A 22,312-nucleotide genomic window follows, 5' to 3' on the forward strand; every position below is an offset into this window, starting at 1 on the left:
AAGCAACCAGCAGTAGAAGAGGACATAGTTCTAAGTTGTGCCACGGGAAGTTTGGGTTGGCCATTAGGAAGAATTTCTTCAACCAGAGGGTGATGAGACATTGGAATAGACTGCCCAGGGAGGTGGTGGAGTCAGCATCCTGGAGGTGCGTAAGGAAAAACTGGAAATGGCCCTCATTGTCTGGTTGACACGGTGGTGTTCGGCCGTAAATTGGAGTCGATGATCTCAAGGTCTTTTCCAGCCTAAGTCATCCTGTGGCTGTGATTCGCTTCCCTGCCCGGGAGCTGCCCGCAGAAGCGGGGGCTGGCTCGAGGCGGAGCAGTGCCCGCTCGCAGCCCGACTGTGTCGCGCACGACCCGCTTCCCGCCCCGCCCGCACCCCGGGGCCGGCACAAGCGGCCCAGCCGGGCGGGAACGCGGCGCTGCCGGGCCGGGCGGAGCGGAGCGGGGCGGGCCGAGCCGGGCCGAGCGGCGTGCGGGGGGTGGCGGCCCCTGCAGGATACCCGGGGCCTCGGCAGGCACCGCGCAGCCGGCGGTGTCAGTGCCACGGTGTCCGCCGGGGAGCGAGAGGCAGCGCCGGCGCCCGCCCGCCCGATCCCCGCGGCCAGGCCCCCGCATGCAGCCCTCACCCTGGAGCGGCGGCGGCGGCGGATCGAGGAGCTCTCGAGGTCCTCCCGGCAGCGGCTGCTGCAGTCGCGGGACAGGATGTTCTCCAAGTTCACCTCCATCCTGCAGCACGCCGTGGAGGCGGTAAGGCCGCCGGCGGGCCCGGCCACGCCGCGCCGGGGATGCGATCCGGGCCTAGCGCGGGGCGGGGGCTCGGACCGGGCCCGGTGCCCCTTCCCCGCTGCCCCCCGGCGCTGCTGCCGGCGGGGCCCCGCAGGGCGCGCATCCGCTCCCGGCTTGGCCCTGCCGCGGGCGGGGGAGGCGGAGGCCGAGCTGCCCGGACGGGCCCCGGAGGGAGCACGGAAGGGAACGAATCGCCCCAGCGAGGCCCTGGAGAGCCGGGGGTACCGGGGGAGGAGGGAGCGACTGCTGCCCGGGCGGCCCCAGCACAGCCTCCGGCTGTCACCGCCGGGCACTGCCGGGCCTGAGGGCAGCCCTGGCCCGGCCCTCACCCGGCCGTTGCCCGGCTGTTTCAGCGAGACAAACAATAAAGGAGAGGAATCGGAAACTCCCCAGGATTTCCATCTCGTTGTGAGCACCAGACAATAGTCGCCGTCACCGGTGCTTCTGCAGGATGTTGTCAGTTTCAAAGCGACGCTTTCCATGCCTGGTTTATTTTGTGGTCGTGTGGGGGTCAGGTTGGCCGGGGGACGCGGGGCTGTGTGTGCAGCGAGGTTCCCTGGCCGGGACTCGCGCAGTTGTGCTGGGCAGAGGAAGCGGGGCCTGTTCGGAGCTGCCATTGCTGCAGGCCGCGCTCGCCACTGCCTGGCCACACCATTTATTTTTGGCTTTTCAGTGAGGCGGGGTCTTGGTAGTAATTCCCTGCTTTTCAGCGCCTCTCCCACTAAGCCAGCACATCCAGGAGACTTGACTGTGAAGAGGTGGTAAAAATTGGCATTGAAATATTGAAGGTGGAAAGTGTTGAAGAATAAATGTTCAAATGCTTGAAAAAAGAGCTTGCAGGCCAAATACAAATGATTGCAATAAGAGCCTGCATGCCAAATCCTGCCTCATCTGAGGGGCAGCCTTTGTGCATTAATGTATGCTTCAGTGCTGCACTTCAGCATATACCTGTCTTTATATGAGCCTGTAGTTCTGCAGGAGTATTCCAGTTTAAGTTAAGCATGTATTCATTAATTGCAGGCTCCTAGTTTGCTTTTTTAATGGTGTAGTGGCATTTGGAATGAAATGTTTTAAATAATGATGAAATGTTCTATTTGAAAACATTCTGACCACATGTGAATGCCTTTAATAGACAGTGCTTTCATTGGAGAGGAAACAGAAATTAGTGCCTGCCTGACTAAAGAAAGTTTGTTGTGGTGAGCTGTACCACATTTTGAATAACAGAAATAAGAGTGGATGACTGAGAGATGCAGGAGGCCTACCAATTTGAGAAGTCTAATAGAAGTTACTGTTAGGAGAGTGTTTACATTTTTGATGTGTACAAAAATATCTACAAAAATAAGTGTATTTATTTGAGATGCAGTAAAAAAACAGGAAAAACAAATTAGCTGAATGGAACATGAGTAAAGTAGAGATAGCAGAGACTAGACACTCTTTTTTGATAAAATAAACCCAAACAAAAATACAGAGACATATTGATGCCATAATTTTGCAAGTGAGTGCTGTCCAGCACCATGCTGTTTGTCCTTGCTCATCTCTGGTGTCCCTTTTAGAATTGCCTCATCCTGCTACCACCACCCTGTTGGATCTCCTGATAAATACTGCACTGTTGCATTTACAGGATTGTGACAGATACCAAGAGCCACATACTAGGAATGAAACATGGAATTGCAAAAGCAGGAAGATCCTAAGAATGTTTCATACTTTATAAGTTTGATCCGCTAAGATGGAATTGAGAAATACAGATTTTTAACCAGTTTGGTGCTGTACGTGGCACCCAAATAGTTTCATTCTCCCTGTAGTAAAAAGATGTGGTCTGCTTAGCTTTGTGTGGGGAAAAGAAAACTCTTATAAATACTAAATATTAGCTCAGTCCACTTTGATGCTGCCTGCTGTTTTCAGAACCAAGGGATCTGGAACATGACTTTTGCTTGCTGTTTTTGCTGGGGAGCAAGTATAATGTGGGCAGCCTCAATCAGATTCTTACCCCTGAATATCAGCAATAGAACTAGTAATTAAGGTATCAGTTCTCAAAAGTTTTGGGTGCCTACCTCAGAGTTGGTAGAATTGCAACTGTACAGTTTTCAGCTGAGCTGGACACTTAAATACACTTGAAGAGCCACGGGTGGGACTTCCTTAAATCAGAATGGTTTGGGTGGCCCTTCTGCCCTGTCTTTTCTCCTGCACATCACTTATATAATGCTCCTGCCCTGCCTCAGGGCCCACAGGCCTGCAGACTTTAGAGAGATGCATTTAAACAGTAAGGGTTCCTATGCTGTTAGATAATGGTTGTTATCTTTCCCTCAATATGCCATCCCTCTGAACTCTGACGAGGAGTTCCAAAGGTTGACAGTCTGATAGACATGGCAGTATTTGCCTTTTACTTGTTCTGTGTATCACTCTTGAACTGGCTGCCCTTGACAGGACTGTGCTTGAGGCAAACGTAAGGGATCAGTTGCTTTTTACTCCGTTTTTTTTCTAACCAAGGGTTTTTCCCAGAGGGGTTGTGGTGGTGGTCAGGACTAGCCTGGATGTGGCTTAAAACAACATGGCCTCATAGGAAATGTCCTGGCCATGGCAGTGGGGTTGGAACCAGGTGGTCTTTTAAGGTCCCTTCCAACCAAACCTGTCTATGATCCTGTGATTCTGCTTGAATAACCCAAAACTTTCAGTCTTTTCTGACTGAACTGCCCAAGTGTTTGAAACCATATTCCTTATTTTCATTACCGTTGAATTCTAGTTTTTTGCAACCTCTTATGTCAATCCTGCCAATATTTTAGATACTTTTTGCTTTTTGGATTTTTCTGCAACATCCAGATGAGCAAGCACCACTGTGTTACCCTGCCAATAGGGCATCCTTAAATTGAGTTGGATGTGTAGTGAGAATGGTGGATAGGACTGCTGTCTTTGTTCTGTTACGGCAGAATAGAAATGCTGTTGCTTCATGGGGTTCATGTTATTAAATCTGTGACAGTTATATATGGCTTGTCCTCAAGATGCTTTCTCTTTGCTATGCATTTCTGATACACTTTCATCCCGAAGGGTTATCCATGAGCACTACATTGTCAGCAACAACAAAATGTAGTGTACAGTAACAAAGCAGCAAGTTAGACTTATTTTTCTCTTTTCTTGTGCTTTTCACTTACATTTCCCTAGACAAACCTAGACAAAATAGCTTATCTGAAGTGGCCATTCAGTGTTCAAAGGACTTACTTTGTGTTTGATTTGTACTTTTGGATGTTTCACCTTAATAGTCTGTTCAAAGGGATGTTTTTTTAGCTGTGTACCTTGCAGGAAAAATATAATTTTGGTTGGTTTGAATTTCGCAGTTTTCTGTCAAACAGGAATATTTGTACCACACAATTGAATGAATGAAGATTATGGTGCCTGCTGCACATTCTTGAGACTCCTCTCTCTACGAGCCTGTTACTCCACTATATCTCTGACACTGGTATATTACTGTACTTTCAAGTAGCTTCTGTTTGTATTTTGAAGCAAAACTCAGCTTTGAAAGAAACCAAGTCACTAGGTAAAGGCAGTGTTCCAACCGATTAGAACAGAATTTATTCCTCTTAAACCCACTTTATTTGATGTAATGACGTTACATTACTCATGGTTTTAATGTTGGTATTAACAAATTAGATGACAGAATTTAATGCATGACTTGCAAGCATGTTCAGTCTTAATTTTATAGGTGAGAGCAGTGGCCATTGTAAACTCTGCATTCATCAACTGAGGATCAAGTAAACCTTCAAGTGTTAATCCTGCTTCACATTTTCTCTGAGACCATTCACACTGGTACTGTAGTAAAGACTGAAGGAAAGCATCAAGTGACTGTGTTAGTCAGGGCAGTGTGCATGTAGTTCCCCTTCCTTTCTCTGTGACCCAGTTTCTTCTCTCTTTTTTTTTGCTCTGGTATCTGACCAGACAGTACCTGTTATTTTTTTTTATAGGGTGTTCTATTTCCTTTGTGAATTTGCCTTAAAGATATTGAGACATATCACCAAATTCTAATGTTTCCATCCTTTCTAGTATTGAAACTTCTAGTATTGCACTTCTGAAAAACATACATGAAAAATATGACAAAGATTTTTACATGCACAGAAGAATTGCTTTTAAATACTGCATATACGTAAGTTTCTTTGCTCTTTATGGGTTTTTTTTTCTGCCTAAACATGAATTCTATATGCTTTGACAAATGACATGGAATTATATTTTGGACAGGTTTTGTCGTGAGCAGACTGTAGTTCTGGTCAAAGATCTGTCACTCTCCTGAGAACAGCACTCTTCGTGAAAGGAGTGGGCTTTGATTTTTTGTTACATGTTGTCACCAGAAGGATGAGGCAGCATGTGTTAAGTTCAGCTCACTCCCAGGAAGCCCAACTGCTGGAGCTGGGCACCAGATGGAAGATCTTGCTAATCAATGGCTGCTCCAATGGGCTGCAGCTCAGTGGTGTTCAGTGAGCTTTATCTAATTCATGCACCAACACCTACACTGTAGGCTTGAAGATCATGGGGGGGGGTTTCCCTGGAGGAGGAGAACTTCACTTTGAGAATAAGAATCACTAAGAAAATATTTAATTACATCAGGATTAATTACAGAGTCACAGAATATTCTGTGTTGGAAGGGACCCGCAAGTCCAGTTCTTAAATGAATGGCACATACAGAGATCAAACCCACAACCTTGGTGTTATTAGCACCATGCCCTAACCAGCTGATGTAATGGTGAGAAATAACTGCTTTTCTAAGGTAACTCCTTCAAATTAGACAAGTAGCAGGAATTAATGGCCTTCACAAGGAATTCTGGTTTGCTTCAGAATCTCCATACAAGTATGAGTACTTACACAATAGAGTAGTTATTCAGGCTGGCAGCTGTAACATGTATTCCATCTCAGCTGATAGCTAATAATTCATCCTAAAATAGAAACTATAACTTCATACTAGTACTACCTGTCCTGGTAGGGTTAAAGCATGTCAGCCAAGTGTTAGAGTTTCCTCATGCTTTCCAATGCTTGGCTTTGTATACATATAAGCTTGGTATCTTGGTCTTGACCTGGATTTCGTGTCTGAATAACTATATTCAGAGGGTTGCTTGGTGGTTTTGTTTTTTTCTTTATTTTGTTTTGTTTGTTTGCTTATGGGTTTTTGTTGGGTTTTTTGATCAGCAAACACTTAACTCAAAATGATCTTGCTGGGCTTACATATCCAGTTGGTGGCAGTGCTGATGGTGTGTTCCCAATAGGCTGCACTGCCCAGGTGCACACACATGCTAATGTTATCTCTGTTTGCTGTGTCTGGCTTGCTGTCCTGATCAGAGAAGACTGAAATCATTTGGCATTTTAATTTGAAAGGGCAGGAACTGTCCCTGAATTATTTTTTCACCTCTGAGAAGAGTCCCTAGAGGCATTTGTTGGGAGGGAGAATGTCTATATCCACAGTTCTCTCCCATGGTGGATAAATTATTGACGGCGCTCAGAAGTGAAATCCTTTTCCTGGCACTGCTCAGAGGCACTAAATTCATCTTGAGGCAGATGAGACGAGAAGAAGTGGAGAGGAAAATCACATCAGCCAAGGATAAATCTTTAATGTTATCTATCATGTGTTACTTTGGAAATAGAGTGGTCTGAGAGGCCTATATTCCTCAAAAGTTGTCTCTGGGTTATTCATCAGCTGGCGTTGAGGCTTTGATACAGCTTTTTTTTACAGAAATGATCATTACATTGCTTGAAATACACATCTAGTGCAGCTAGTGTGACATACAGAGCACAATACACGATATCATATGCTCAGTCTTCAGTTTGTTTGTTTATTCTTCTGAATTTCAATAACCTAGTAAATGTCACAGTAAAATAAACTGGTTTTGTGCAGTGTGGTGTGTTCAGATACTCTGAATGTGCTGCTCTGAGTGCCCAGCTGTGGAAGGCTCAGTGAGTGCACAACCTGTCAGGGAGAGGATAAGCGCTGTCAGTTTGATTTCCTGGTTGCCATTTATTTCCAAGGGCACATTTCCACCCGGGATGGAGGCAGAGATAGTTGCCAAGCACCACTACTTTTCCAGAGTCTTGCATTTCAAAGTCCTGTGTGCAAAGGGCTGTTAACAATTAGCGTTGCACTTATATTGGCATGGAATGCTTGTCATATACTGGGCTTTACAACTTTACCAAGATAAATTTAAGTGTCATTAAATTCAAGGCAAAGAAAAGACTCATGTGGAAAACATCCAGGGCTTTTTCAAAGAAATCAATACCACCCAGTAAAGACCATATGAGCCTATACTGTGCTAGACTGTTAGTACATATATATTAGCCCTGTTCCCCTGAGCCTTTGTGTGCCCAAGAACTGAGACATAGCACAGTATATTTTAGACCCTATGGGGAGACACTAGAGGAGTTCAGAGTTATTAGTCTCAAATGTGGCATCTGTAGCTCCTGGGGAGAAAACTTTCTTCAGTTAACCTTTCTCTGTGAAGTTAACTGACCCCTGGCACAGGTTCCTGGAGAGGCTGTGGAGTCTCCATCCTTTGACATATTCAAAAGCCATCTGGACATGCTCCTGAGCAGCCAACTCTAGGTGACTGTGCTGTAGCAGTGGGGCTGAATTGGATGATCTCCAGAGGCTCCTTCCAACTTCTCAGTTTCTGTGAGGGACTGGACTCCATACCCTGTCAGGATGGTTCAACTCCTTACTCTTCCGAAACAGACACAGCAGTTTATACTTAGGATTCTTTCTGTTTGCCCACAGGGGTCATTGCTGCCATCCTGTCAAGTGATAATCCCCTATTTCAGGATGGTCTGTGAAAGAATGACTTGAGGACTTGATGGTCAAAAAAAACCCCAACCCTCAAGCAAGTAGGATTAGGCCTCAGTAACAACAGATCCTCCTATGACCTATTGAATTGTTGAAGTTTTCCCTATAGCATTCCTGATTTTACCAGCTCAAAACATTCATGGACACAAATTCAGTGCTTGTCTCAGTCCTCACTTTGGAGAGCGGAGTGGTGAAATGATTGTGGTCCTTTTTTCACAGGCTGCCTGTGGTGTAATAGGCCATAGGCCACCTGTGGCTGTGGGGAAGGAGCAGTGCTGATGATGACTTTGTGGGGGGCTGCATTTCCTTCTTGCACAGCATTATTCCTGGATGCTGCTCACACCCAGCCAGTCATCCCAAACTCCTCCAGGAAAGAAGCTTCCTTTTCTTGCAGAAATGAAATAAGAAACATGTTTGTCTAAAAAAAACCCAAAACAACTTGCCAAACTCTGGGTATGGGCCTAAAAAAAGCAAACAAAAAATGTGCAAAAAAGAAAAAACAAACAAACCCAACCTAAAAACTGAACAAAGATCTTTTAAAAGAAGTTATGGGTAACAAGAAAAAAGGCATGGCAAAAACTGGATAAAACAACTAATTGGTATTTTTAAGGGAGCAGACAGAAAGAACAGAGCGTACAGAAGAGAAGGCATCAAGAGCAGATGTAAAAGAACATTATTTTTTCCAACAGGATAAAACTGGTCTAAACAATACAAACATACATTTCCAGTGTTGCTTTGCTGTAGGAGCAATTGCTTTTGTTGCTTGAAATAGATTGTCTGGTGATAGAGACATCACAGAGATTATTACTGATGTTTACAAGGCAAGCAGTGTGGCATGGGGCTCAGCCATGAATAATGAATGTAGTCCTTGTTAAAGGTAAAAGGGCAGAGAGTAACAATTGTAGCACTATCTGCAGCACTTTACTTCCAAGTATAAGATAAAATTGAGTTTAGTCTCTGAGCAAGTATGTTCGTTCCAATTCTAACTGGTTTTTGTTTGTTGTGTTTTTTTTCCCATAGCTTGCACCTTCCCTTCCATTACAAGAAGATTTTGTTTACCACTGGAAAGCAATCACCCATTACTACATAGAGACCTCAGGTAAAAGAGGAAAGCACTCTGTGTTTGTCTTTTTATTGTGGAAACTAGAATTCACTATTTCAGTGTTTTTAAAAAGTAAAAATTAAGAAATGCTAAAATGAGTCATGTCTTTAATCAAAGTACCAACAATAATAACTGATAATTAAAAATATCATGTACTTCCACCTGTAAAAGTAGGTATGAAAAATGGTTGAAGTCTTGTTTCCTGAGTACCATGTAGAGAACTGCATCTTTTTACATCTGACCCAGTTTCTGCCTTCACATACTCTGTTTAATCTAAACAGACAGCTGCAGAAATGCAGTCCTGCTGTTAACATTTTTATCGCTTTGCATTGGGGATTTTCTTTTTCTTTGCAAGATTTTAACAAAAGTAATTTTGTGGTCATAGATTTTACCAGACACAGATGGATTCCATGTGCTCAGTATTAGTTATTTTTGCTTTAGTATCTTGTCTCAGTGTAAAGTACTTTGATAGCATAGACAACAAGTTTTGTTAAACCTTACTTAGATGCTAAACTGCTCTTCTTAAAAATGGATATTACGATAAAATATGTCTGTAGTTGCTTTGTTTTAAACTCTTCTCTGTTTTTTGGGGTTTTTTTTAACAATTATGCAGCACATAAATTTTTAATTTTGGACCTAGTTATGAAACAATTATGTTTTAAAAGAGAATGTTGCCATGCTTTCCTCTAGCATATTAGTTCTGACCGTCTACTGCAAGAGCTGCTGAATCTGTTTTTGTGTCTGATGATCTTGTTTATGTCAATATTTACTCATAAAACTGCAACGTGACCCTTGGTTCCAAATACCCATCTTTTGGAACACTATGTGATGTTTCCAAAGGTGGAAATGACAGGGTGGCAGGGAAAACTGACACCTGCAGTGACGTGATGCAGAATAAAAGCTGACCTCTCTTGCAGAGTTTCAGAAATCTTTTGAAAAACAAGTTTCCACATGGTGGATATATTTCTGTCCTCTGCAGTATGAGCAGAATTACATGTAGAAAATTCAAGCAAAACACTCCAGGCTAACTGGAGGTTGTGGCAGTGACCAAAATCACTCTGACATGGCAGTTTCCCTTGTGATCTTGTTGCCAGTTGCATGCAAGTGACAGGTTATTTTTAGATCATTGCATAAACAGTAGTAACCATTTCCCTAGAATAGTTGTTCAAGTAAAATTCAGCTGAAAAAAAATAAAGAGGAAAATCTTCATGTGTGGATACGGTCTACACTATGTGAATGCCAGCTCCTACTGCCAGTGGCATAAATCCACAGCAGTTTCATTACTTTAATATAATAAAATCAACATCTTACCCTTTCCTTCATAAAGTTTGACTGACTTCTATTTCAATGCAGAAAGTACAAAAGAGAAATGTAAAGACTTTTGGAGAATAAACAGCATAGAGTTTAATTTTTTTGTTGTTGTTACCAAAGAAAAGCCATTTATTTAGTAGTCTAGTTTATAAGGGAACTGATCAGCTGCAAATTAGGCTGGTGTTAGAGGCCATTCACAGATTCAAGAATACTGTATGAAGGGTCAAAGAGGAAATTATCATGACCTAGTGCATACTAAACAGAAGATTGAGAGTTGTACCTTTCCCTCCCTTGGCTTGCTGTCTGGCAGTAGAAATTTTCCTTTTTTGACTGTGTTATTAATGCATGTTTTGAATTTTGGCACTTCATCTTTTCCCCATTGCAAGGTCAGATATCTGCCCAATGCACATTCCAGTGTACATGTTCAGATATAGTTCTGAAAGTTTTCTGTAAGACATGTTAAAAACTTGCATTATATATAGTTCTTTAAGTGGATGTCATGTTCATGTCAAGTTTTAAAATTGGAGCTGAACTTAAATATGAGGGCAATTTTTAAATCATTCTTAATTGCCTATTTCTTTTATTTAGATGACAAGGCTCCTGTGACTGATACCAACATTCCCTCTCACCTGGAACAGATGTTGGATATTCTAGTTCAAGAAGAAAATGAGAGGGAATCAGGCGAAACAGGACCATGTATGGAATATTTGCTACATCACAAGATTTTGGAGACCCTCTACACACTAGGAAAAGCTGATGTATGTATCTCTCAGCAGAACAGAATTATCTCTTGTGTGAGCTCCTAGTTGTGATAGAGACTGAAGTTCTACAGTAGGTGGTAGTGTGGGACACTGAACTCTAACTAAGAGCTGCTTGATTATATTACAAATATACCAATGTATATTACCAGCATATTACAAATAACAGCCTTTTACAGGTGTGAGCAGGGAGACAGCCCTGAGGTGCTGTCTGAGACAGAATCCTGAGACTCACCACTATGCTGACAGTGCAACTAGAAGCTGGAGAAACATTTTTCTTCAGTCTAGAGTTTTTCTGGCTACTACAAGACAGTATTATCCCTCTCTGTCCTCCGTTAAATGTTGGGGGATTCTTGGGTGAGATACAAATACAAATGTGTTAAATACAAATTTTTGATTAACTTTTCTGAGTGTGTTGAGCTATTACTCAGAAAGATTTTGATAGCACAAAGCATTAATTTGGGTTGATCCCCAGACAGGTTTTATACTTCGGCAACATTGTCTGGTTCTCCATGTCTGCTTTGTGGCACACAGGAATTTACCTTCATGGTTTTGGTCCATCCTTGTTGCTGTCTTTCTTGGCAGACTTGTGAGCTAAAATGTGTGGGGTTGGGGGGATCATGGGGTGAATTTGCTTGGCAGCCCTTGTGGTAGAATGTTTTGTATCACAGTGCAGATGCAGTTAGGGAGGTATGGTTTATCCTTTTCCAAGGATAAATGGTGCTCTCCAGGGTTTCCTTCTCAGCCAGTCTTTTACACATTGTCATGAATTTTTAATCAGTTTTACATAAATGGGAAGCACAGGACAGTGGCTGGCTGAGCCTGAGACCTTCCTTGCTCTGGAAGAGCCAGAGATCTGCAATACCTGTTACTGTACCAGCTGTCCGACAGTCAGGCTGAAATACCTGCTCCAGTTGGGCTTAAAAACAGCAACACTGCTGTATTAAAGATACTTGCTCAGAAATAAAGCTTGTTCAGTAATCTCTAAATGTTGTCAAGAAACCAAGATGAAATGGTGACATATGTGAAGTGGGTAATTAGTAGTGTGTTTCTAAGAGTTGAAAGAAGTCATTCTGTACTCATACAAATATGTCTGTACAGGCAATTCTTGTACAGCTTGTCTTTACACTTTGCCACTTGTGAGTTGATACATCTGAAGTAAACACACAGTTCAGTGCTTGCAAGATGTTGCAAAGATCTGGTGCAAAATGAATCCTTCCCTTTCACAGCAGTCAGTTAGACTTACTACATTACTGTGGATATACCCTGATGGTACACGTCTTGCCATTCTGTTCAATCAAAGGATTGCTTGACAACTCAGCAATGATTAGGGATTAAAAATCTAGAGATAATTACTTAGAAAGGAGAGCCAGGTTAGACTGTTGTCACCTCAGCTGCATTCAAACTTGCAGTGAAACAGATGAGGGAAATCATGTGAGTTAAAATTAACAGCATTTGTTAACATGGTAGAACACATTAGTTTGGGGAAATTTATCTAGAAACAAAGACACATAAAGGCCCACAAGCCATCAGATCTCCTGGAGATAGGAAAGTCCTTTCATGTGGTGCAGTGCATTAGGGACAGTAGAACAAGGGTCTGCATGCTCCACAGATATTTGTGATTTATATTCTGCTCAGGGAAAGCAACAGCTTTCTCTTGTCCTAGACCATCTGTGCGCTTTAGCTGCCTAAGGTTAATTGCTCATGACTTTAATAAACCTTCTGTAGGTATTAAGAATTTTATAGTTTGTCATTCTGTATTTGTATGTACTAACTCACTGAACTGCTGGATTTTGTGGCACAGTACCTTAAAAGACATCTGACCCGTAGCAAATTAATTCCAAGTTAATTTCCCCTTATCACTGTAATGATACAGAATATTTTCTGGAAAGATTGGTAGAAGTTTGCCCTAGAGCAATTAAATGAAAGTATGAATAATTTGAAAGAGAAAACAGTAATGAGATGCAATATTTGTTATTGATCTCTGTTAATATTGATAAAAGTAATACGTTAACAGATGATGACTTTGTAAAAGGTACTTTTGGTTAAATTACTGCTGTTTAATTAGCCATTCTGAGTGAAAAATTTACATCTGTATTTTTCACCACGTTTATTGTATTTTTGTTGTTGTTCATCTGGTTTTTTCAGTGTCCCCCAGGAATGAAACAGCAAGTTCTGGCTTTTTATACAAAACTTCTTGGCAGAATACGGCAACCTCTTCTTCCCCACATAAATGTGCATAGGCCAGTGCAGGTACTGTTCAGATTTTAGTAAACTATATTTTTGCATAACAAGTTTCTTTTATCCTGCTGTCTTTATTTCTTTAATAATCTTAATAAAGAATTATTTCTTTAATTCTTCCATTGTCAGATGAATTAAGGAAATTGCTTGGGTACCATATCAGGGTTTTTTTTAATGTGCTGATGTTTAGCACCTTGGACTGCCACTGCAATGCAGGTCATAAAGAAAACTTGTTCATAGATGTCGAAATCCAGAGCAAGTGTTCCAGTCAATACTCATACATAACTGTAGTGTATATATAGAAAAATAATTCAGTCTATTTTTCCTAGAAAAAGCAATAACTTTCTGTCTTAATTTTCTTTATGTGACAGAAGTTAATCAGGCTGTGTGGTGAGGTTCTGGCAACACCAACAGAAAATGAAGAAATTCAGTTTCTGTGTATAGTATGTGCAAAGCTGAAACAGGATCCGTACCTGGTCAACTTCTTCCTTGAGGTGAGTAAATCAATTCAGAATTTTACAGGTGTATTTATTGTGTCATATGCAAAATCTAGTGGAGAAGTGGTGCTGTCACATTGTGCTTCATAGCTTAGTGTACATTCAATCTGTTATTTTTTATCCTGTGATATCAGAAATCTTGTTCGGAATTTTTTTTCTCCCAGAGACTTTATACATCTGATTTTCACAAGAATTTAATTCATGGTTTACAAATACACCTGCCCATGGTCCTTTTCTTTGGCAATGAAAGTGCCTTTAGAGTAGGGATATGAATTGCAGCGTAGAACACTGTGTGAAGGAGACCTTGGCCTTCTTGTGTTGTTTTTGTCATCCCAACAAAGACCAAGGGACAGATTGCAGGGGGCACTGAAACCTTGCAAGCTGCTGAGTGTTCTGCAGGATTGGGCTCTTATTTGGTAGTGGCACATATGTTTGAGCTGCAGTGCCAGCTCACAGTCTACAATACAGCACCATCTTCTAAGACAGCCTGTAAGTATCAGTACTGCCTCCTTTAACATGTGGCGTTATGAAATCAGAGTGGGAGGATAAACAGTTTCTGGACTGACTTTCAGTTCCTATTTAGAAGGAGCATAAAAAATTTGGTTTATAAAAGTCCATTTAGAAATGCCTTTTGCTCCCACTTTGCTGTTTCCTATGGTGACACAGTCTCTATTAAATACGTGATACTTTCCTGAAAAATATTCCTTCAGGACTATTTTACAAGCTTTCCACAAACAAGATCTCTGACAGAAGAGGCTGCTAAACTTCAAAAAGATGTTATTTTCCATTAAGTATATGATTATCATTTGTATGTTAGTAGTAAGAATCCATCTTGAGTTTATTTTTATCTTAATTAAGTATTATCCTGATTGCCATTGTATCCAGTGTAGTTATACAAGCAGCAGAAATTGTATAAGGATTGAAAAGTTAATGTTTAAACATTAGAAGCACTCAGAAGCAAATTGCTGCATATATTACATGCAAGATATGGTAGAATTCTAAACCAGGATTACTTTTAGTTTTATTTGTGTAAGTTGTATGGTCTAAGCCTCTTAAATAGTGCCCTTGCAATCAAACCTGAGAACCCTAGTCATAAGAACCACAAGTGTTTTGTCCTACTTTTATTAGTGTTCTTCCCCAAAATAGCATTTTAAGATTCCAATATTAAAAAACAGACATGAAGAAACAGATTATTCCAAATTTCAGAGGGGTCTCTAGTTTCACAAAATGCTGTCTGTGGAGTTCAGGCAAGCTGGCAAATATTTCTTGTAGCTCCTGTTACTTCACAGATTATTCTAGGTGTTGTAGTCTAAAGCATTTGTCTTCATGACTTGTGATGTTTTTTTCCAGATCAGTTCTGTGGGGTGCAGAATTGTGCTTCATTAGAATAGGATATTCTGGTTGTTCACATTTGGCCTCTTAGAGGTGCTGTTGTGACTTGATCACTTTCAAATGCATGAAAGGGTAAATTTACAGAATTCTGTGTGGCATTTCTATCTCCAGTCTCCAACACTTAGAAGGTGAAGTGCAGATGGATCTCTCCAGAGACTGTTTGTATGTTAGTTTTGCTTCCTTCTTTGACTGTTTCCAGTTGGTTTATACAGGATTTTTTGAACATAAAAAACGGAGTGTCTACAAACTCACTTCCTTTGTATAATTACATATCAAATAGTTTGTTGATAGAATGCTGGTTTGTATTTTAAATTTTATTTAATTATTTTTATATATAATTATATTTTATTATATTGGTTAATCAATATAGGTGAAATCTTTAACTTATAAGATTTAATCAATAAGTCTACATGGCGTAACTGTATTGCTTGGGCAAGTTATGTCTGTTGTGGAAATAAGAACTGGAAGAATTTCATTCTACTTTATTAAAACTTTAGGATCCCTATACTAATTTTATTTTGGCTTTAATGTATTCCTTTATATTTTAACTGAGTTTTCCTAGTTCTTGTGCAGAAAGAAAAAAATACGCACTGTAATGTTTATTTGTCAGCTCTGCCTCGGTTATATTTTATGGTCAAGTTGCTTCATTGCATCTCATCCCATTTTAGGTGAGATACTCCTTGCAACTGATTTTCTGGCAAAGGGACACTTAACTCTCTGTGCTTCAACTTCTCCTCCTGAGACCTTGAAAATGTTCTAATATAGTAGCTAAATAGTTGTATCTTCATTTTATAAAATGAACAATAGTTTCACTATTCACTTCTACTTTCAGTACTATGAATTAGCACCTTTTTTATTTCTCACCACAGATTAAGTAGAGATTTCTATCAGCTGTGATATCACTTGATGTTTTCGTAGAACTCTTTTTAAATCTATCAGAATTTAGACATGGCATCATTCACCACAGATTTTAAAACCGATGTTTACTGATCACAAAAATACAAAAGTGTGTTTATATTATCTGCTCTTTGTTAATTCTGAATTCACGAGTACGTTGTTTAGAAAGCATTGAATGTGTGTTTTATGTAACCTTTTCTATTAGGTCATTCAGGATCCTGTTTTGCACCTTTGCAGGAGGCAGGTGAGCAGCTGAGCTGCAGAATTGCATGATTAAACAATAGGAAGCTTCAATACACACAAAAGTTCTGCCTTTGTGTTGTTCAATGTACAAACTGCTTTGTGTCACCTGCCAATGTAAGAGTAATGAGCTATGGACACATTTCAAGGGGCATTCATACATTTATATATGTTAGTTCTCTCATCACTGCCTTGACTAAATAAACAATGGCCTTTCAAATGGCAGAAGAATTGAGACATGAAGTAATAAGCCACTATAAGATAGAATAAGTACTTTACAGAATAATGCCCAGTTTTTGGAAAAAAAAAAATCTTTTCCCTTTAAAAACCCTGCCTGCGGCTTGAGTGTGCTAGCAACAGTACAAAGTCCAGGACTGAGATGTTGTTCCAACCTTTATGTGCAAGGTTCACTGTTGTGATTCAGATATTTCTGTGTATTGATGAAGAGGATGGGACGATACTGAAGGACTGCAGAAGCTCTGGTGATAGACAAACTTGGTTCAGACAGACGCCTTTTTGTTGCTTTGCCAGCCTTGCGCTTTTCACACTGTCAAAAAAACCAAAACTGTATTGAAGCAGTAATTTTTCTACTGCATTCAAAGAGCATCCTTATTTTATAGCATGCAGTCTGCTGCTTTTACCACTGGTTTGCTTCTCCAGGAAATTGGTTCTGTGAGTGCATCACAATGCCCAGTGCAAATTCCCCACAATGAATGCACAGCACTCGAGCAAATGTTCACAGCAGCTCTCCAGTTTTCTGCCTGACTGTCATGTACTCAGTCCCTGCTGGTTTGTCTGAACTAAAATCCATTAACCCCAAATGGTTAGTCTTTTAAATTATTAATGCTTGAGATATATTTGTAATAATTTTGGTGTTAGCATAGAGTAGGGAACCGTTTGGATTTATAATCTCAGTACAGTTCTCACTTGAAAGAAATGTCTTGTGCTGCATTCTGATTTATGATTCCAATAAAGTATTCTTCACCTGCGCTTACGCCAGAAGAACACTGAATTCTTGCCTTTCTGTGAGTTTCTTCATGGTATCTCAGAGCACAAATTTAAATGTCTTTTTATGTGCTGGAGACAGATTTATGGGAAGACAGATGGGTTGCCTTTTTACAGGCAAAGCAGAGATGGTTTGGAGCTTCCAAGAAGGTTCTCTGTGACCTTTTAGAGTATCCAGTGCCCAATGCTAACTTGTAATATCTTCTATCCATTCAATCCACTCAATTTTTTCTTCTTGAGAAACACAATTTGAGAGTACTCTGCTGTCAGAAAAGATGTTTCTTTCCCTTTCCTGTTGAAGGTAAAATCTCAATAAATTTAGAATTATTTTACTTGTGTGATTCCAACTGGAAATAGTGTTTCAGACATTAGATAAATGTGAGGCCTTGACACAGAAAGAAATGTTTTATAATGTGCTAAGTTCTAAAGGTGCCACCCATAAAATAAATTTAAAACCTCTATCAAATTGTGGGCAAATCAAGTGAATATGTGCCTTCAGTAGTGAAAGAAAAAGGTGCCATCCTTTTGTAAATGGCATATTCAGCCTTGAAGCAAAATGTACAGGGCTTAAGAAAAATTTAAGCAGATTTAAAAGTGTCCTAGGTTTATAAAACACCCACGCTCCCACAGCCCTTTACGCTTTACATGGTTACTGTATCCAGCCTTGACTACTTCAAATGTTGATGTTAAAAAAATTGCTTTTAGTAAACTGCTTCAGGATGAACAGTAATTTCAGCTGTGTAATTCCAAAAAATGCTTTGCAGAGTAAATTGAAAGCAATGGCTCTTCAAGGATCAGCAAGTGTAATCACTGAAGACATGATAAAAGACCAAGAGTCCGTGACAACAGACACGGGGCAGCCTGGCCAGCCTGAGGAGGCGCCTGCTGCTGCCGGAGCCGAGCACATGGAGAAGGAAGATGAGCTCCCACAACAGGCAGATGAGCTCTCTTTCAGTCTGGATGAACTCAATGTCACATCACCACCTGAGTCCTCCACTGCTTATCCAAGTCAAGACTATAATTTAGTGAATTCTCTACTAAACCTCACTAAAAGTCCTGTGAGTTGGTTTGGTTGGTTTTTTTTGTTGTTGTTTGTTTTTTGGTTTTTTTTCCACTCTGTGGAATAGTTAGATGCTGTGTGAAGTGGGCAGAGGGAATGAATAAACACACTGTATTTTAGCTATAAAAGGTGAAATGAGGGTTTTTGCAGGCACTTTTTTAAATTGGTGGTTTTCTTTGCAAAGTCAGATTAAAGTAAAAATACTATTTTAGAAAATTAATACTAAGCTTGTTGATGGTAATATAAGTGGGTTTTTTACAAAACTTGTTTATGTTTAACAGAAAAGCTACACAGGATAATCAGAAGGTTAAATATATCACAAGGCAGTGTTTTTAAAACTACTTTCAATTGTTCTGACTTAACCAAACCCACTCACTTTGTAATGGCACTGAGCTATCTCTAGGAATGGGTTTGCTTTTTAAAAAGCCTGCTGTATGTCTTACCCTGCTCAATCCTCAAATTCAGACTTAGATTCTTTAAGAAATTTTAGAAGAAGTTTGAGTAAGCCTGTAATTGCTGCAGCAAGTCTACCACTGTATCTCATTATTGCTAAGTTGAGGAGTTTACAGGATTTGGTATCTTGGTCTCAAGCTGACCTGCAGCTCTAGTTCTGTCAGCTGGAAGGCTGCAGCAGGCATTCTTGTATTTCACACAAAATCAGGTGAGATTCTTTATTTGGTAGCATACAAATTCACTAGAGTTAATGACTGAAAAGACAACAAAAATAAATGCATTCAGTCACTGTGGGGGAATTGGGAGGTTTTTTTTTTGGGGAGGTGTTTGCTTCTTGATTTCCAGTGACCTTCATTCTCCCTCTGATTAATTCTTCCATGCCCTTCTGCCAGGACGGCCGGATAGCAGTGAAGGCCTGTGAAGGTCTCATGCTTTTGGTGAGTTTGCCAGAACCAGCAGCTGCCAAGTGCCTGACTCAAAGCACTTGTTTATGTGAATTGTTGACAGACAGGCTGGCCACCCTCTACAAAGCCTTGCCTCAGTCACTGGATCCCTTAGACATTGAAACAGTGGAGGCAATTAACTGGGGGTAAGAATTTTATTTTTGTATTTAATACTCAAAGTGACTTTACAGCCCTCCCTGAAACTAATTTGATAGGCAGATAATGTGTATAAAATATTCCCCCCCTCCCCCACAGGCTAAAACCTCAAGGGCAGAGCTAAGATGGAATTGCAGCACAGTGGTGCACTTTGGGTGTCCAGTGTACCTGTGATTTCTGACATGGGGCCAGGTCTGCCTGCCAGTCCCTGGCAGAGATTCCTCAGGGGGCAAGTTTTTCCACTGGATTACATCAGCAATTTATAGTGGTGTCACTGTAGAATCAGTGGATATGGATTATATTCTCATGCAGATGTCAAGGATTTAGGAAGCATAAACTTCTCTCTGTACACAGTGGGCATTGCAAGCTGCTGCAAGGGGCAGAAGGCTCTATTTGTTAACAGGCTGTTGTAAAATTTTTGCAACAAAAAAGAAGAAGGAAAGAGTTACATAAGTCATCAGCATGAAGCAAAAGATACATGCCTATTATCCTAACTGCTTGTAATTTAGATTCTTTAAACGTTTCTCTTCCCCACTCTGCCTTCATTATTATTAATTGCCCCTGATCTATTGGTACTGAAACAAAAGTAGGTGTTTGCAAAATTCCTGGCAAAATTTCTAGTGACTGGAGTTTAAAATTAGAAGGGGAAGACCCACAACTTTAAATTGTGGGATAAATAAACAGTGGAGTTTTTTACCAAAGAAAGTGGTGTATTTGTTATCCCTTAGAGCCCTTAAATTGAGATAGATGTTTCTTTCTGAAAGATACAGTCTAGTTCAGGTATACACTGTGTGGTTTTGCCTGAGGTCGCTTACAGAGTAGAGAAGAACAATTGCCTTCATTTTATGGTTCTGTGACTACAAGAGTTACTGATTCATTTTCTGTGGTCTGTATTTCTTGGGAGAACAGACTTAGTGATCAGTTTTCCCTTCTGACTCCAGAAGCACTTAACCAGAGTTCCTGTGCTGTACATTCTGTATATCCCTTTAGCATGCACTGAATACATGTGTTGTGATGGCACTGCCAGATCCATAGAGACAGGCAGAAAAGCTTTTTTAATGTTCCCTTCATTACAAATAGGTCATTAATTATTCTGTTAGGTTCAATAAGAATGGAGTCCAAGATTCTTCAATTACTTGTAGACTAAACAAATATTTTTTCTCTGTGTTCTCTAGCTTGGATTCCTATAGCCACAAAGAAGATGCATCTGCTTTTCCAGGGAAAAGAGCATTGATTTCATTTCTTTCTTGGTTTGACTACTGTGATCAACTCATCAAAGAAGCACAAAAGGTTTGAAATGTGCTCAAATGGTACAAATATATTCAGAAAATAAGTAGTTGCAATTGTTTCCTAGTTTCTGAGTCTGAGACACACCATTTTGTACTTTTGTTTCAGACAACTGCTGTTGCTATGGCAAAAGCTGTGCGGGAACGATTCTTCATTGATGTTATGGAACCTCAGCTGATGCAAACGTGAGTAGCATCCTGCAAGACACAGCAGAGCAGAATCTGAATCAAGCTGATTTTTGGGGGGCGGAAATCCACTCCACATCTGATATAAAAATGTTTCATTCAGTTCAGAGATTGGAATCCTCACATCAACTGCACTATTGCACCGCATTGTTCGTCAAGTGACTTCAGATGTCCTGCTGCAGGAACTGGTGTATTTTATACTTGGAGAGCACAGAGAGCCAGAAACACTGACAGACATCAACAGGCATCCATTGCGACACAGGCTGATCGAGCACTGTGATCACATTTCTGATGAGGTGAGGGGTGATGTGACACAGGAATGTCTGCTGGCCAGTTCTGGAGTGGAGAGTCTGTAAAGATGCTGTTGTGAGGACTTTCATATTTGTGTTAATTAATGTTTTTTGCCAAGAAAGAGAATTTTAGCTCCCAGCCCTACAAATTCCCTTTAGAATATGAGGTCAAGCTGTTTTCTCCACCTAGAATGTTTTTTTTTATTTTTTGCTAAAGATTTGATAGATTTGTGTGTCCACTATGCATATCCAGTTAGACTTGCACGTCTGTAAGAGAGTGAACTGAGTTTTTGTTATTGCATTTTAATTTGTCACTGTTATTTTCCATGTTGTGTCAATTCTATCTCACTATCATATAAGATGCAGATAAAAACTTGGGGTTTATATAAACTAGGTGTGGTTGCAGAATATATGCAATGCCAATTAAAAGATGATGTGATAACTTTAAGCTCTTTACATACAGTAAGCATCATCAAAATAATTTACTTCAGTAAAATCCCTCCTCAGAAGCTGCTTGTATTCATTTTTTCCATGAAACAACCTCAGCCCTCTACTTCTTCTTCAAAAAAAAAGCCTCGCCTGAAATACAAATCCCTACTTTCCCATATCCATTTTTTCAGTATGCCTACCTGCTCACCCTGTCAGAATGAATTATCTCTGTAAATTAGTTATCTTTGCAAAGCTAAGCACTCTCAAGCAGTCTTGAAAAATTATCTTTGTATTGCTTAAAGTCAGTGTTCCTTTAAAAGCCTGCATAATGTCTCCAAGTAAAAATCTTAGCCTATAGATCTAGTCATAATATCTCAGTATTACTTTCTTTTATTCTGGGTATTTATTGTTAACTTTAAGTCCTGTTGTGGGTCTCATTTGCACAATGATAACCATCCTCCAGCATGGATCTGACTGTAGAACAGAAAGTTAAATTTTGAGTTCTCTATAGGTTTTTTGTATTGTTATTTTGACATATTTCAGAATCAGTTTTTTAACAGAAAAACAAAAAATGCATTCCCATCTTGATTTTCAAGTGTATGTGAACTCTTCATCTGTGTTTATACCATATGTAGCATCATAATTTCCTATTTTTTCTTATGATTTTTGTTTCCTTCCATAATGTCTGTAAGTGATTGCAATATTCTAGGCTGGACAAAGTGGATAAAAGGCAAAAAGCACAGAGCTGCAGTGCATCAGTTTATTGAGTTTTAACTCTTTCTGTTGCAGATCAGCATAATGACTTTACGAATGTTTGAACACCTTTTGCAAAAACCCAATGAGCATATTCTTTATAATTTGGTTTTGAGAAATTTGGAAGAAAGAAACTACATGGAATACAAGCCTCCCTGTCAAGAAGATAAAGATGTGGTAGAGAATGGACAGATTGCTGGAGCAGTGTAAGTTTCAT

General features: G+C 40.3%; 1 protein-coding gene across 3 annotated transcripts in view; it reads left to right on the top strand.

The window, feature by feature from the left end:
- Positions 1–501: 501 nt before the first annotated feature.
- FHIP2A (FHF complex subunit HOOK interacting protein 2A) overlaps positions 502–22,312 on the top strand; it is a 34,131-nt gene continuing 12,320 nt past the window's right edge. Inside the window, exons 1-12 of one of the 3 annotated variants that reach the window (XM_058841800.1) lie at positions 502–749; positions 8,617–8,695; positions 10,598–10,767; positions 12,916–13,020; positions 13,380–13,502; positions 16,000–16,038; positions 17,804–18,097; positions 18,945–19,141; positions 20,327–20,441; positions 20,547–20,623; positions 20,727–20,919; positions 22,132–22,301. In XM_058841800.1, the coding sequence (XP_058697783.1) occupies positions 705–749; positions 8,617–8,695; positions 10,598–10,767; positions 12,916–13,020; positions 13,380–13,502; positions 16,000–16,038; positions 17,804–18,097; positions 18,945–19,141; positions 20,327–20,441; positions 20,547–20,623; positions 20,727–20,919; positions 22,132–22,301 (1,607 nt within the window). In that variant the 5' untranslated portion in view covers positions 502–704. The other 2 variants (XM_058841802.1, XM_058841801.1) reach the window with 2 other exon arrangements.

This window comes from Poecile atricapillus, chromosome 6 (genome assembly GCF_030490865.1).
Source record: "Poecile atricapillus isolate bPoeAtr1 chromosome 6, bPoeAtr1.hap1, whole genome shotgun sequence".
Taxonomy (NCBI): Eukaryota; Metazoa; Chordata; class Aves; order Passeriformes; family Paridae; genus Poecile; species Poecile atricapillus.